Raw genomic sequence first — 15,104 nt, 5'->3', positions numbered from 1 at the left:
CACAAGGGGCAGTAATTCAACTCAGAGAAGGCCTATTGGAATAAATGAATATGTTGGCCGCGTCCATTAATGTCAGTGAGTCTACTCTTGAGTAGGACTAGTGTGGAATAGCACCCAAGGTTCAGAAACTACAATCTAATTTTGCTTTTGTTCCTTTTTTTAGACAACTGATGGAAACTGTACATACAAGAAGTATATGAGAGACTGCACTCTGCCGGAGACAAATGGAAATATATTGCAAGATCTCATTACATTCTTTACGAAGCTTGATAAGAGGGGGCTGGTAATTTCTTGACTTTATTCAATCAATTTTGTTAGAGAGATGGGTTTGAATCCAGAATGTCCATGAGCAGAATCCATTCATGGGATGCTACCAATGGAAGAGGAAGACATTGTCTCTTGCATCCCTGTAGCCCCTTTAAGGCTGTTGTAGAAGATTTGAGGAAGGGGCTGCAGAGGGGAGGGGGAATTGGTAAAAATATCGTATTTTTCGCTCTATAAGACGCACCAGACCACAAGACACACCTAGTTTTTGGAGGAGGAAAACAAGAAAAAAAAAATTCTGAATCTCAGAAGCCAGAACAGCAAGAGGGATCGCTACGCAGTGAAAGCAGCAATCCCTCTTGCTGTTCTGGCTTCTGGGATAACTGTGCAGCCTGAATTCGCTCCATAAGATGCACACACATTTCCCCTTACTTTTTAGGAGGGAAAAAGTGAGTCTTATAGAGCAAAAATTACAGTAATTTCCCACCTTGTTCCTGCTTTCCTGGATCTCAGTCCCTTCTATTTGCAGGAGGGGACACTCTGGATCCAACCCATTATGACTTCCTATTCCACACTGCATGTTCATATTAATTAGATGAGCAGATTTTGGTATCAGAAAACTGCGTTTGATCATGTATGGAAGAAAGAGGTGTTTCTGGCAAGACTGGGGTACATAATAGTTAAAATGGTAAACTTTGGACATAAAAAAAGCAAAGGATAAGAAAAGATGGTGCTTATACTTCAGTAGCTGCAGATGGGGAATCTGAGCCGTGAAAAGAATTAACAAAATGAGAACAAGAGCCTCCTTTTGAAGCATTTTAAAATCAATTAAGGATTGAAATCAAGATTTCTCAAAACATTGCAAGTTGGTCAGACATGTTATTAATGCCTTCAAAGTGGTGAGAGCCAGATAAAGAGTTTACTCAGACCCTGTAAATGGTATGCTGGAACTGTAGAATATTGAACTTCCTAACCTTTTGTGATGCGGGTAGCGCTGTGGTCTAAACCTCAGAGCCTAGGGCTTGCCGATCAGAAGGTCGGCGGTTCGAATCCCCGCGATGGGGTAAGCTCCCGTTGTTCAGTCCCAGCTCCTGCCCACCTAGCAGTTCAAAAGCACGTCAAAGTGCAAGTAGATAAATAGGTACTGCTCCAGCGGGAAGATAAACGGTGTTTCCATGCGCTGCTCTGGTTCACCAGAAGTGGCCATACTGGCCACATGACCCGGAAACTGTCTGCAGACAAACGGTGGCTCCCTCGGCCTATAGAGTGAGATGAGCGTTGCAACCCCAGAGTCGTCTGCAACTGGACCTAATGGTCAGGGTACCTTTACCTTTAACCTTTTGTGACACCTTTTTTCTTTTTTTTAAAGGAAGGTGTAATCAACACATAAACAAGTTTTTGAAATCCTTGGTTGCTGATTTCTGCATGTTTTGCTTTTTGCATTTAAGTGGTTTTTAAAGCTACAGGCCTGCCAGCCACTTTGGCTATATAAATATACTGAAAACCCCCGTCATATTTAGGGCTTTAGTAACTGCCATATAGGGACTTGCCATAATATCTAAAATCATGTTGCTGTCCATATGTTCCCTGTTTATCCTCTAAAATTAACAACCCTCCAGCTATCTGCAGTAGCTGGCAATGGCAGGAAGGCAGGTCTATGTCTCTCTTGACAATAGTCCTTAAAATGCTGTAGCAAGGGAGTCTGGGTAGTCCTGGCTCATCAGCTGCCTGTCTGGAAACCCCCCTGTGTGGCTATGCTGTTTCCAATCCCTGCACCCACAACTTAACAGTACCCATACTTTTAGCTTCCTCAGTGAATGTGATGGGTCTGGTTCCCACCCCTGGTGCAAAGCGAAGGAAGCATTCAAACTCCATGTAGCCAAGTTTCCCTACATGGCCAAACAGTAAATGCAATGTATCTACCATAAATGGCTTGGCATTTGCAATATTCATTAAACTGGTGTTTTAAAATTGAGCTAACACTGGGGCATCCGTATCTGAGGCACTTTTGGCATAGCCCCTGGTGCTTCAGAAATGTTTTGTGAGAAAGATAAGAAAGTTGGTATCTAAATCAGCCCAACTGTGGTTAAGAAATCAAGAGGCAGCCATGGGCTTGCACACTGCCTCTTCCTCCATGTGTACGTTCCTCACTTCTCCCCTTTAAGGAGGTGTGATCAGAATATGTAAACCAACTTTTATAACTTTGGTTGCAAACTTTGCTTCAAAGCTAACCATGGTTAGCTCCAGGGGAGGGGGAGAGGAATGTGTGTTGTATTCAGTCTCCAAAGCACAATTTTAGGAGATGGAGAACCTTAAGTGTGGATGAGGCCTTCATCAGAAGTTTACCAAAACACTGAAATCCCTGGGAAGGAGGGAAGCTTAGTGGTAAAGCATCTGCTGTGCAAGCAGAAGGTCCCATGTTCAACCCCATCACCATCAGATAGGACTAGGAGAAAGCCCAGCTTTGTGGGGATAGATAAAAATGACAAAACCACATTTGTGGATGCATCTAAAAAAGCTATATTCTAGCAAGCTAGCAAGAGAAATAGTGCGGAAAGATTTAGAACAATGAACAACATTACTGGTAGCCTTTTATGAGAAACAGCATAAGCAGGCAAGTCCTTGCTGAAACTTTTCCAAGCAAGCTCCAGAGTAACAGAAGCAGAAAGAATTATAGCCTCCAAATGTCTCTGAAACTGTGACAATCGCTCAGAGAAACTTGTTAATCCCTGCATAAGGCTGGTCAGTTTAATTTAAAAAAAAAAAATAGCTGTGTATAAGTTGCATCTCATACAATTTTTCTCTTTCTTCTGAAGTACTGTATGAAAGATGACTCACTCTGTTTGCAAATATTTTGCAATTTTGGAAACATGGAAAACGGGAAAGAAGCAACTGTTCACGTTCAGCTGGAAGCAACTCCTTCAGTGTTGAATATGGTATATATTTTCATCTTTGAATAATCGTAATTAAATGCATGTACCCAAGGGTCAGAAGCCTCACAAAGAGCAAAATCCATTAATGGTTTTGTGCTTATAAGACTCACTAATTTCAGTGGCAGGGACTAAAGCATGTGTTTAATTTCTTCCTCCCTCCCGCTCAAATCCATGGGACCTGAAAAAGGCTTAACATTGCCTGCATGGCCTAAGTGGATTCCTGAGCCTATATTTATAAATTCAATTTAACATTTCATAGTGTCTTTCGCGTGTTCCCTCCAAGTGGTATAAACCTATCTTTTAAAAAAACAGGATGCAGCTTCTGCACTTACATTTGAAGTAAAAGCGAGTGTTTCAGCAGATCAGAATCCTAAAGTCATTGAACTGCACAAGGACAAGCAAACTACCTATGTAAGTATTTTTAAACACAGCATTTGATTGGGGAAGCAGTATTCAGGCCAGTCGCACATGAGCTTCATTCAGGTGGTCCATGATGTGTCTGTAAAAATACAATCAAAAACCACACAGCCGTTGTTACAACAGGGACAAAAATGGTTAAGCGACCCACCAAACCCTTAGCTGTTTTCAGCTGGAAAAAAGTTCATCTGGTTGTGCTGATGGAAGTGCACCATGGTGTTTCTTCATTCTGTGCTGGAGGGTTGTTAATTTTAGAGGATATTCTAGCTGCCGTTCCTCCTCTGGTCACTGCTGTGGATACAAAACCTGACTGTCTAATTTATACACCCTGAAGGATACAAGCCATATAAGTTTGTGTGTATGAGAAACCTGGTACAGTCTATATAGAATCCTTGATGGTTAACTGCTGGATGTTCCTTATTTGTGCAGGTCATTCTGGAGGGACTTCATAACCAAAAACCAAAACCTAGTGTAACAATGTTGCTCATTGGACTGGGTTCACTAGTTGGAATTGCTTTGCTTTTGATTCTTGCATATATTTTATGGAAGGTAAGTACTGCAGATTTAATTCATACATCTATTTGCTTTTAGGACTGTCTCCGCTCCCCCCCTAGATCTCATCACAATGGAAGAGTCACCCTTGCTTTCCCACTGCCCACAAATTTATTCTAAAGTGCAGCTTTTATACTCATTTTTCAAAGTTCTTTTTTTCATTGGAGGGAGGCCTTGGTCATTACATGGGTTGAGGAATGAGAAGTTTTTCTTCCCTGGAAAAGTTCCCACTTTTATTTCTAAAACAGTCATGGTAAGTTATCACATCTGCAGAGCCACACTTTTGGGGCAAAGTTAGGCAACAAAGCCTTAAATTCATTTCTATCTTACCAAATAATGGCCTTTGATGAATGGCAGACATTCTGTAGTTTACAGTGCCATTTGTGTTGGCACTGTTGTGATTATTTATTGGCAACAACTGAAGAGAATGCTTTCTGGAAACTGATAGTGCTACTTCCTGAACAGCCACCCCCAAAATTTCCTTTTTGTTTAAATCATGTGGCCCCTCCAGCTGTTGTTGGACTCTATGTCCCATTAGCCACAGTCAGTGGGAGTTGCAGTCCAGGAACATCTGGGAAGGGCACACATTAGTTACAGTGTTAGAACCTGAGATATGAAAGCTAGGAGCTAAATGGCACCTTAAACCTAGGTTATGGGCACAACAACGGAATGTCTAGGCACACTTTTTTATAAGAATACAAAGCTGAAAATGAATGAACTGCAGCTAAAATACGTTCATTTTTCACATGGTCTACTCTAGTCCTTCCCCTGCCCACCCCCCTAATATTCTTAAGAGGGTCTCTTCTCCAGTCTTCACAGAGTAGCTGGAAGTGGAGAGGCAGAAAAAAGGTCCTTTCCTTTCACTCTGCAATTTTAATCTGAAATCTTAGGTGCAGTACTGCACCCAGAGCTCAGAAACTGCTTGCATTAATGAAATTCCCTGTTGCAAAATGTACCTAGAGCAATGGGAGTTTTGAACACTGATTAGTTAGCTCAGCTTTGGAAGAGGACTCTGCTTACTCAGACGATTGCAGTGATCAGGGCTACTTTAATTCAGTGGAAGAGGGCTCTGTCCACACAGATAAGCGGAGATACTACTGCATAATAGAATTGTAAATTTTATTTTTTAGTTGCCAACATCTTCTTCATAGGTTCTGAAATTGTGTCTTCTAGGTTGGTTTCTTTACAAGAAAATATAAACTTCTTCCTCAAGAACAGAATGGAAGGGAAAGCTGGAGCTTTATAAACAGCAAACAAGAAGACACCAGTGACAATGATTAAAAGTTTTTCTACATAGTACATGGATATATATTTTTTTAATCGAAGGCACCGTTTGCAAGAATTGACATGTCATAAATCCTTGCCATAGATATATCCAAGTGAAAAGAAAGATTTCACCTTTCTCAGCTTCCTACAATACAAATCGTAGGATGTCTGAAGAAAAATGGCAAATATAAGTGAGACCACCAAAGATGAAGAAAAACCAGCGAAAACACTATGAAAGAGCTACTACTTGCTAATACGAATTTTGGCCATTTGAATCATACTTGAATTAAGAGTGCATAGCTCCACTGCCCAGGGATTCAGCTGAATATATAAAAAGGAACAACATTATGAACAGGCTTGGGATGCAGCAACCAACAGTACCATTTTATATGATTAAAAACAAAAACCCTTTTTTCTATCCACATCAGAGCTTAAGTTATCTAATGTACATCTGCATGAAAGAGACCCTACTAAATTAATGAATTTGGTCATCTGTACAATCAGTGTATGGACTTTGTCTTTCCCGTATTATCGTGGACTTTTAGGGCTACAAACAAATAGGGCATTTTTCCAGGGCAAACCTGGACCCAAGACGCAACATGAGCACAGCTGTTTCACACTCCTCTACATCCCAACACGTGCATGTAAAATTGATATTTGTGCCACAACACAGCATCTACTTTCTGAAGGTGACAGTGGTTTAGGAGAACAGTGGTACCTCGGGTTACTTAATTCGTTCCGGAGGTCCATTCTTAACCTGAAACTGTTCTTAACCTGAAGCACCACTTTAGCTAATGGGGCCTCCTGCTGCTGCCGCGACGCTGGAGCACAATTTCTGTTCTCATCCTGAAGCAAAGTTCTTAACCCGAGGTACTATTTCTGGGTTAGCGGAGCCTGTAACCTGAAGCGTATGTAACCCGAGGTACCACTGTAAATCCAAGCCCTGGGCCCTTTCCCTGGTGATGGTGGATTAGATTCAGCAAAGGATTTTGAGATGGCCCTGTCCCCAAACTCCCTCATTTCAGGGTTTCTGCTGGCTACCCCTAACAGGAGAGGTTTCCATCTCTCCAGCATTTCAGAAGCTTGGATAGGTCTGCCCCTTATGAAACTCAAGACTCCAGGATCCTTAGCGAATAGGAGTTTCCATTCACGAGATAGCTGCCCCAACACCTATGCGGAGCTCACCTTCTGTGAACTGAAGCTGCTTGTGTTCATGGAACAAAACCATCAGAACCAGGAATCTATGATATATTTATTTTTAATGTGCAGTCTTTAGATTCCAGTTTGCCAGATTTTTTTTTTTTGTAGATATATCCAATCAGAGCATCCAAATTAAAATTATATTGAAGTAATTCTTCTCCCACTGACTTCTTTGATCAGGGAAATGTAGCAGTCATATTCCTTCCATTCTATTTATTTTGTTTAAGAGCAGGTTTATATAAGGAAGTCTGAAATTATATTTAGAGCAGATTTTGTTGTTCAATATATTTTAATTATCATTTTTTAAAATAGGGTTCGAGACAGAGGTGAAACACTGCACTTTAACCCCCAAATCATTGTGCTGTCACAAAGTATACCTCAATGTTTAAAACAGCATTAAACACTCTGAAACATAGCACAAAAGTGACCTGGATCTACATTTTTTACCAATTCAATGACGCACAAATATTTAGAAAGTTGTCATAATTTAAGTTACAAACAAGGATAAAAGTGTCGTTATGAAAATAACAATAAAAGTGTGCATACAAATAAGATCTGATACCATGTCAGTTCAAAATGCTCTGCCAGTTAAAAATAACTAAATCCACATATCAATTGTAACTGCTCAGAGTCCAACTTCAATAAATTCACTTTTTTGTATTTGAAGTATTTGTCAAATTATTCCAGAATACTTAGGAGGAGTAGGAATTACACTAAAATACTTACTTGGCAAAATTAGTTTTGTTGTCTCGCCCCCACCTTGAAGATTACCAGTGCAATCATATTCAATAAGAAGAAAATCCTACTGTATTCAGGTGGATTTACTCTCAGGTAAGCATGCACAGGAATGCAGCCAAAAGGTGCAAGTACAGTTATGCTATAACATGTTTACTCAACTGTAATTGGCTCTCACAGGGCCACAATCCAAAATTAAGCATTTTTCTTAATTATTTGCATTAGGGAGGGACTGAAGAGGGCATAAAGTTTAAGGGTCTTCTTAAACGTTTAATGGAACACACTTTTTTCAGCAGTACCGAAATGTGCAGAATGGTTTGCAGAACTGAAACAATAGAAGTCATAAAAAGTAATGGGAAAAGCTAGACTCACTGAGCAATGGATGGGAGCTTGGGTGAAGAATGCTACCCTGCCTAAAGTGTGCTTACGTGAAGAGGCTTAAATGTTCTGCCTACTGCCACTTTGAAAGGAGCAGAAAAACAGCCATAGAACCCAATTTCCAGGGCCTGCCTCTTCTGCTGAAGGGCACACCCAAACCCACATCCTCCCACACCTTCCTTACTTGTGTAGCGTATCCCTGCAGCCCCTCTCCTCAGTCTCTGAAAAATGTCAATCAAGTATATAAAAACCATTCAGTTTTCCTGCAGAAATAAGTATGCGTTGGAGATTTGCCTCATTGAAGCTTGGGTTTCAATCTGCATCAGTCATATCCTATACAACTGAGTTGTTCGATTTAGCAGCAAAATCCATAATTTCTCTTCCTAGATTGTTTCTAAAGACAGCTGCATGATCCTTTTGGATTATCCACTGCTTCAACACTCTTGCCATATAGATTAATTAATCGGGGATGTACCCTGGTAATAGGAAGAAAACAGGAAATCCATTACTTCTCTGCAGTATTGCTATGGCATTTTATCTGAGCACTGATTTACACACAGGATAAACTACAGAAAATTTAAAAATCCTCTTCCTATTACAATCTAAACATTTCTCATAAAGTTACTTTCCTAGATTATGTGGGTCTGCCTTAGTGTCTGGGATATCTGTGTGTGGAATTAATATGAATGGGTCATTCATGCAGCAAGCAAGCTCGGTAAAACTGAATTGACTCTGAACTATGTAGCATCACTACTAAATACAGCACAAGTGACATTTCAAGGACAGAGATTTTGAAGTCTGTCCTTCATGAGAAGTAAACCAATGCTATCAGCTAGAACTGGACTACTGGTTTCAATGGCCTGCTGAAGGTTTTGCTATGCAATCACAACAGGCACAAGAACAGAATGCAGAAAGGAAGTAAAATCCAACTGCAATTTTGTGACATTTTCTGGCCTATAGGGCTATGCGATTTGCTTAGATATGGCCTAAAGCATTTATTGAAGAGAACAATGTATCATAAAATGAAGTTGAAATGTGTCACTCAGCACTAAACTCTAGGCACACATTTCCAATGTGCATAATAAGGGATTGGTATAATGTTAAGCCTGCACTGCCCAATTCTGGCACACTGGATACGGGCCTAACATCCACAGAACACAGTCTGTACCCTACAGAAATTCACATGTGGTATATCAACAACGGCAACATACAGGTGCAAGCTGGTGTGATTCGACTTATATTTATTGTGCAAGCTCCCCCCATCCCATGTACAGTTCTAGATAAAGAAGGCAGAGGAAAGGTCACTGAGCAGGGCTCAGCCAGCAACATCAGGCTGGAGTCAGAAGCAAAGACCCCAGCCAAGGATCCCAATATTACCAATGTCCCAGGAAGAAGGCAAAAGTACTTTGCTTAATGGAATACAGTGGTACCTTGGTTTAAGAGCAGTCCTGTTTACAAACGATTCGGTTTAAGAACTCCCCAAAACCGGAAGTAGTGTCCTGGTTTGTGAACTTTACCTCAGTCTAAGAATGGAATCTGAACCATGGAATCTGAACCAGTGGCGGGAGGCCTCATTAGGGAAAGCACGCCTCGGTTTAAGAATGGTTTTGGTTTAAGAACGGACTTCCGGAATGGATTAAATTTGTAAACTGAGGTACCACTGTAGTGGCTAAAGAAAGACTCATTCAGAAGCACAGTGTTGAATTCCAGTATTGCATTCTGTGTGTGCACCTGCAGAGCTACAATAGCATCAGGATTGTACGGAAAATGGAGCAAAAATGCAGGGATTAAGGAGAAAACTTAACATAGTTTTTTATAAACTTGCCAATTCTCTAGTTCAGAGTCTTGAGCTATAGCATACCAAACTTTAAAAAGCAGAGGAACAGCAGGCATTGATTAATGGACCACTTAGTGCTTTCAACAATCAATCATCAATCTATCAATCTATCAATCGCATATCACTACACTTCACCCTACCGGACACAAACTTCCGATGGCCATTCCATTAACTCTCCATCTATATTCCATGGGTAGTTCTTTTCTTCAGGATCTATGGAATTCAAGTTGTCTCTAGTGATGCCTTCCTTTCTAGTTCTTGACTGGACTTTTACCTCTTCAACAATGAAAGCTTCAACAAATGGAAAATTGAACTAACACACAAAAACAGAAGATACAATTTTGTAAATATAACAGGACATTCCCCCTCTCCTTATAGGATTGGTGTTACCTTATGTTTTCATTTCATTAAAGAAAAAAGATGGAGTAATAATCTCAAATGACTCCATAGAGTTTAGCTACATCTCCTTAAACATGTAGTTTTAAAAGCAAATGAACCAAGAAAGCCTGCGTTCCCCATGCTCTCATGTTTCCTGCCACCAATAACTCCTAAAGAGGACTTGTCTTATCCACTTCAATAAGATGAAGGAAAGCTCCTTCTTTTCCTTTGGATTTATGGCAGAAATGCATCACACTAAGCCCCACGTTGCAGTTCACTTTATCAGCCAGAAGTGGTGCCCAAAGACAATGAGCCTTAGTGTGGCCTTAACCTGGAGACTCAACACACTGGTCATTAATTTAGAATAGTACTCCATCCCCTGTAACTCTTGAATCCCCTGCTTTCCAAATCTTGGGGTTGGGCAGGGAGATACCTGTGGTCTTTTGGATGGCGCTGGGCTACAACTCTCATCATCCCAAACCATTTGCCATGCTGGCTGAGGCTGCTGAGAGCCCAAAAAATCCATATGGATTCCCAATCCAATTTAATGTGATGCTCTTCATTGCTGAATACTACAGAATGAATCTGGATAAGCACCTTCCTCAAGACTCCAGATCTACTGAACTGGATGAGTGCTATGTGTGTGTTTGTGTGTGTAGATATGCACACTTGTATGCACTCTCAAACATGTACATTGAAGCTTTGTGGATAAATTGTGGTGTTTGATACAAAACGTAGGGTCTCCACTTGCCCTTAATCTGAGTGAAGTCTCTGTTTAAATACAATAGTATTTCTGGTTTACCACCCCCACCTCCCCTTTTAAAATCAGTTTAGCAGCTTTACACTCTAGTAACTCCTGTATATAAGAACCATATATAACTAAACCACAACAGATGGGTGGAAATAGGCTAATCGGTATTAGTCTGATTGGTGATTTTCAAAAATCAGATAAAAGTGGGCTAATCTACTCTGACAGGAGGTTAAGTCTCCTTACCAAGGCACTACTATCTCCTGGAGCATTTACCTCCCATCTTAAAGTTTTGTCTGCTTCATCATGTTATGTTTTAGATACTCTTTAGAGGGGAGGGGTGATGTATTGTGCACATTTCCATCTTCTGTGCCCTCTGTTGGGCACAGCGATTAAAGAAATCTAAGCAAAATGAGTTTGGGTTGCAGAGGCAATAAGAGTAAACCTTTACCTGGTTTTTCACACTAGCATATCTTTTCAGGTGCTTAACAAACTCCGGACGAGAAGTGTTCCGCACAACAATAAGCGCCATGCTTCCATCATTCAATCTAAAAATGGCATAGTTCAGTCAAGTATTGAACTAACACAATTATCTTTTATCTCATTGTTGACTTATTCAAAATCATCTATTTTTATTATCAGTGAGGTTACAGGTTATACCTACTTTCAGAATTAAATAAAAACGAACAATTTTTGTAAATGATGGAACTACTTCATTGGCTCCATTATTTCTACCATGCCAATATTTTAAAATTAAAATGCTCAGTCCAAGCTCCTCTACAGTGCTAACCGTCTTTCCTTCTCTCTCATTTGGGGCAGCCTTCAGTAATTGACCTGTTGTGATTCTCTTTGATAACAAAACACCCTTCTGGTAAAATCAGAGGTGGGAACAGGAAAACGCTGGCACACTCCTCGGTTCTGTAAACATAATGTTAACCAATAGTTTCTGTTCTAAACTTGGGAGTCTCCTGTATCCGTACAATTTTGTATGTTAAAATACCATTCTAACTATATTTCTACATGACCCTTTTTACTTTGTTACTAAATCCAATGCCTGCCACAAATTCAGCCTAGGCAAAACAGACACTCTACCCAAAATGAAAGGTAGGAGGCACTACAAGAAAGGAAAAGGAAACACATGCTGGATCAGTTCCTCAACTGGGAGTGCAATCATATGCAAGTCAGTCCCACTGATGGCATAAGATTCTGATGTTGTAACATGTAGTGGCAGCTACTAGCAAGTCAAACCCTTAAGGGCTTCAACTTACTTGACCTGAAGGAAATGCAGTAATTTTGTGGATTGTGGATACTGGCCACATTGGGGAGCACTAAAGAGACTGATGAGGACCCAAAGAGTTATTTCTCACAACCACAGTTTGATATCTACCCTGATATTGTGAGCTCCGGTAGAAAATCTTAAAATTGTTTGTCTTCTTCACCATAGAAATCTTAAGAGTTTTGCAAATACTGCAGTCAAACTATGTCCAAGTATCTCCGATAATAAGATCTGACTGATTTACTGTCAAGATGACGTTATTGTAGTAACAAATACTGAAAACCGCAAAGAAAGAAAAGTATTGAAACAATCAATCAGTCAGATCTAAAGAACTAGATTTCCTATCAACAAGCCCCAGGGAGATTATTACTTGATGACTACCACTTAAGTCAGACTTGTAAACTAATTTAATCACTGTAATTATCCAATGATTATTTCTAGGTGGGTGACCTCAGCTGCCTGCTCCAAAAACTGATTACAATTCCTGAGATTAGGGAGTCAATGGTAGTCCAACTCAACTATCTTCACCCCCCCCCACCTGAACCTCAGAGGGTCTAGACTGTTCATGACACAAGCACGCATTCTTGGGAAAGCCAAGGCATTAGAATAAGTTGTCAGAATTTAGAGACATTACTCTAATTCTGTAAATCCTTACTGACCTGGTATTAGGTGCCAAGCCTCTTGGTGCCATTGAGCAGAGGCAAGGGATTGCCATAATGCTCACGTTCAGGAAGTGACCCTGGATTCTGCGCCAGTGATCCCTGCTGTCTAAATATAACACCACACCGTATTACTTCAAGTAAAACCTAATTCTCCTGCTAAGTGATTAAACTTGGAAACTTACCAGATTTAAGTCTCTTTTGCTGCTTTCTAAAAATAAACGCATCAGATAAAATAATTAACGGGCACGGAATGACGTGGAACAAAAAATAAAAACAAGCACAACATGTTTGTGATTTAATTGAAGACTGAACACTCAGCTAGGAAATGCAAATTATTGTTTGAAAGAAAAGTGGGATTTCATTTTGATCTTAAGCACATTATTTCTAAAACAACAGGAATTCTGATTAAAGCTTTCGGGGCGGAGAGTGCTGGTGACAGCTCTCAACTATTTATAATAAAATCAGAAACAATAATATCTAAGTGCATGGTTAATCATTTTCTTTAAGAAAACATGATCCGCAATACAATGGTCCCAATCCAACTAATGCTTGTCACATTTAAATTGCATTGAAATCAAACAGTGCTTACATTCATTACAACTTAGCTGAAGTTGGGTTGCAACTGTTATAGGATAAAGTTTGGAATATACAGACTTGTGGTTGTTTGTCTGAGTCTTACTTACGTTTCCTCCCCCTGAGCATCTTGCTCCAAAGGTAGAAATGATAATTCACAATATTCTGGTCTAAGGACAGAACAAGATTAGTTATTATATCTTATGTTTATTAGGTGTGCACACAACAAGGTTTAAACAATTACAATTTTTCTTCACGTTACTATTCTGTAAGGTTTACAATGCAGTCCTATACATATCTATGTCACAGTAAATCCCACTGGTTTTGGAGAACTGAATTTGGAGAGGTTTACTGACACGGAGCTGGGTATGATTGCAAGCCAACAGTAGTTATTAGTCTAGATCAGGATTACCTAATTTGCGTCCCTCCAGATATTGTGGGATGACAATTTCAGCCACCCCTGACCATCAGCCATGCTGGCTGGAGCTGATGGAAAATGACCCAACCACAGCTGGAAGGCCACTGGTCAGCCACCACTGGTCATTATTATCTGTATAATATCTACTAATGCTACCCAACTACAATCATTAAACTTTTGCAAACTGGTAATAATATGAAATCATGTGTTTTGGTCCAAATGGTACAACTCTTTTTTTAAAAAAAACTAAACTAAAAACTAACACAAACATAATTTAAAAAAACCAAATTCATCGTACTTCAGACTTGCCAGTGTCTTGAGCACAGCAAAATCTTTTCGCTGACTTGATGGCATCCAACGATGCTTTTCAGCCAAAGCCAGAGCCCTTGATCCAAACCCAAACATTGATGAAAACCCAAAGCGAAGAAGCTTGGTTGGACTACTGAAAGTGCACACGTCCACTGACTGTACATGCCCTGAAATGGTACCATACACATATTATTTCATTTTTCCTCAACTTTCATCACAGGCCTCAAGGTGGCCCACAACCAAATGAGAGTCCTCAGTATTTATCAATTTTAAAAGGCAATTAAAATATCTGCAAAGTCAGGACCCCTATATACTTTTCTGTCAATATTAAATTCCTAGATGAATGAAAATGTTCTGTTTTCTAACTCCAGAAAGTCACACCAATTAATCCAATAAAGGTGGAAAATCTGTAACCTTCAGCTATGAAGTAGACAGATTACTTAGAATTCAGGTAAAATACCACAAACACAAAGCAAACATGTGAACATAACATAATAAACAAAGAGCACATTGATTTAAATGTGCCTTTATTACACTGAGTTGTCTTTCCCCTTGCAAATAAACATAGGTTATTTTGAGCAAAACCTGTACTGATTGCAGGCATTTCTACCCTATCTTTCAAACATATTTCTAGGGCAGATCTTAGTAATACTAATTACTCCCATACCCACTGTTTCCTAATAAAGTGACAGTCTTATGTATAAACCAGTGAGAAATTTCTTTTCTTAGTTAAATGTTTACCCACCAATTATTCCTGGAACAGACTTTGGCACAAGGCATTAAGAATGTGAGCATGAATCTGGAATACTCTGTGATTCAGAGAGAGAGAGAATCGGAGAACTGTAGAGTTGGAAGGGACCATGCAAGTCATCTAGTCCAAACCCTACAATGCAGGATTTTTTAGCCCAAAGTGGGGCTCAAACCCAAGACCCTGAGATTAAGAGTGAGACTGCCCTCCAATGCCCTCATAGCAAGATTAACAACTGCTACACCCTTTCACAAGAGTATGTGAAACAATAGAACAGTTGTAAGAAATGGGGGCAGGCAGAACACACAAAATAAGAGCATTCCTTAGAAGTCCTTTGAGCCATTGTCGCAGTGGGACAATGAGTCAGTGTCACTTAAGTGGGAGACCAAGCTGTGAAATAAATAGTATGC

The 15,104-nt window shown here is 39.9% G+C and overlaps 2 protein-coding genes across 3 annotated transcripts in view; one reads left to right on the top strand and one right to left on the bottom strand.

Annotated features, from left to right (window-relative positions):
- Positions 1 to 7,298, top strand: part of ITGA4 (integrin subunit alpha 4) — a 52,417-nt gene extending 45,119 nt beyond the window's left edge. The window contains exons 24-28 of the mRNA XM_083706323.1: positions 164 to 283; positions 3,081 to 3,200; positions 3,510 to 3,608; positions 4,044 to 4,163; positions 5,340 to 7,298. Coding sequence (XP_083562449.1) covers positions 164 to 283; positions 3,081 to 3,200; positions 3,510 to 3,608; positions 4,044 to 4,163; positions 5,340 to 5,447 — 567 coding nt within the window. The 3' untranslated portion in view covers positions 5,448 to 7,298. The remainder of the gene's footprint in view (positions 1 to 163; positions 284 to 3,080; positions 3,201 to 3,509; positions 3,609 to 4,043; positions 4,164 to 5,339) is intronic.
- Positions 6,675 to 15,104, bottom strand: part of CERKL (CERK like autophagy regulator) — a 46,852-nt gene continuing 38,422 nt past the window's right edge. Inside the window, exons 7-14 of one of the 2 annotated variants that reach the window (XR_014557466.1) lie at positions 13,936 to 14,113; positions 13,330 to 13,389; positions 12,829 to 12,854; positions 12,644 to 12,752; positions 11,160 to 11,256; positions 9,723 to 9,895; positions 7,930 to 8,221; positions 6,675 to 6,880 (exon numbers count right to left, since the gene is read on the bottom strand). Coding sequence is in view for 1 of the 2 variants with exons in the window: in XM_083709454.1 (XP_083565580.1) it covers positions 8,140 to 8,221; positions 9,723 to 9,895; positions 11,160 to 11,256; positions 12,644 to 12,752; positions 12,829 to 12,854; positions 13,330 to 13,389; positions 13,936 to 14,113 (725 nt within the window). In the remaining variant the exon portion in view is untranslated. Of the gene's footprint in view, positions 6,881 to 6,902; positions 8,222 to 9,722; positions 9,896 to 11,159; positions 11,257 to 12,643; positions 12,753 to 12,828; positions 12,855 to 13,329; positions 13,390 to 13,935; positions 14,114 to 15,104 lie in introns of those variants that run through there. The other variant, XM_083709454.1, reaches the window with a different exon arrangement.

This window comes from Podarcis gaigeae (genome assembly GCF_964106915.1).
Source record: "Podarcis gaigeae genome assembly, chromosome: 1".
Taxonomy (NCBI): Eukaryota; Metazoa; Chordata; class Lepidosauria; order Squamata; family Lacertidae; genus Podarcis; species Podarcis gaigeae.
Note: the sequence above shows the minus strand (reverse complement) of the source record. Positions and strands in the feature narration are given on the sequence as shown.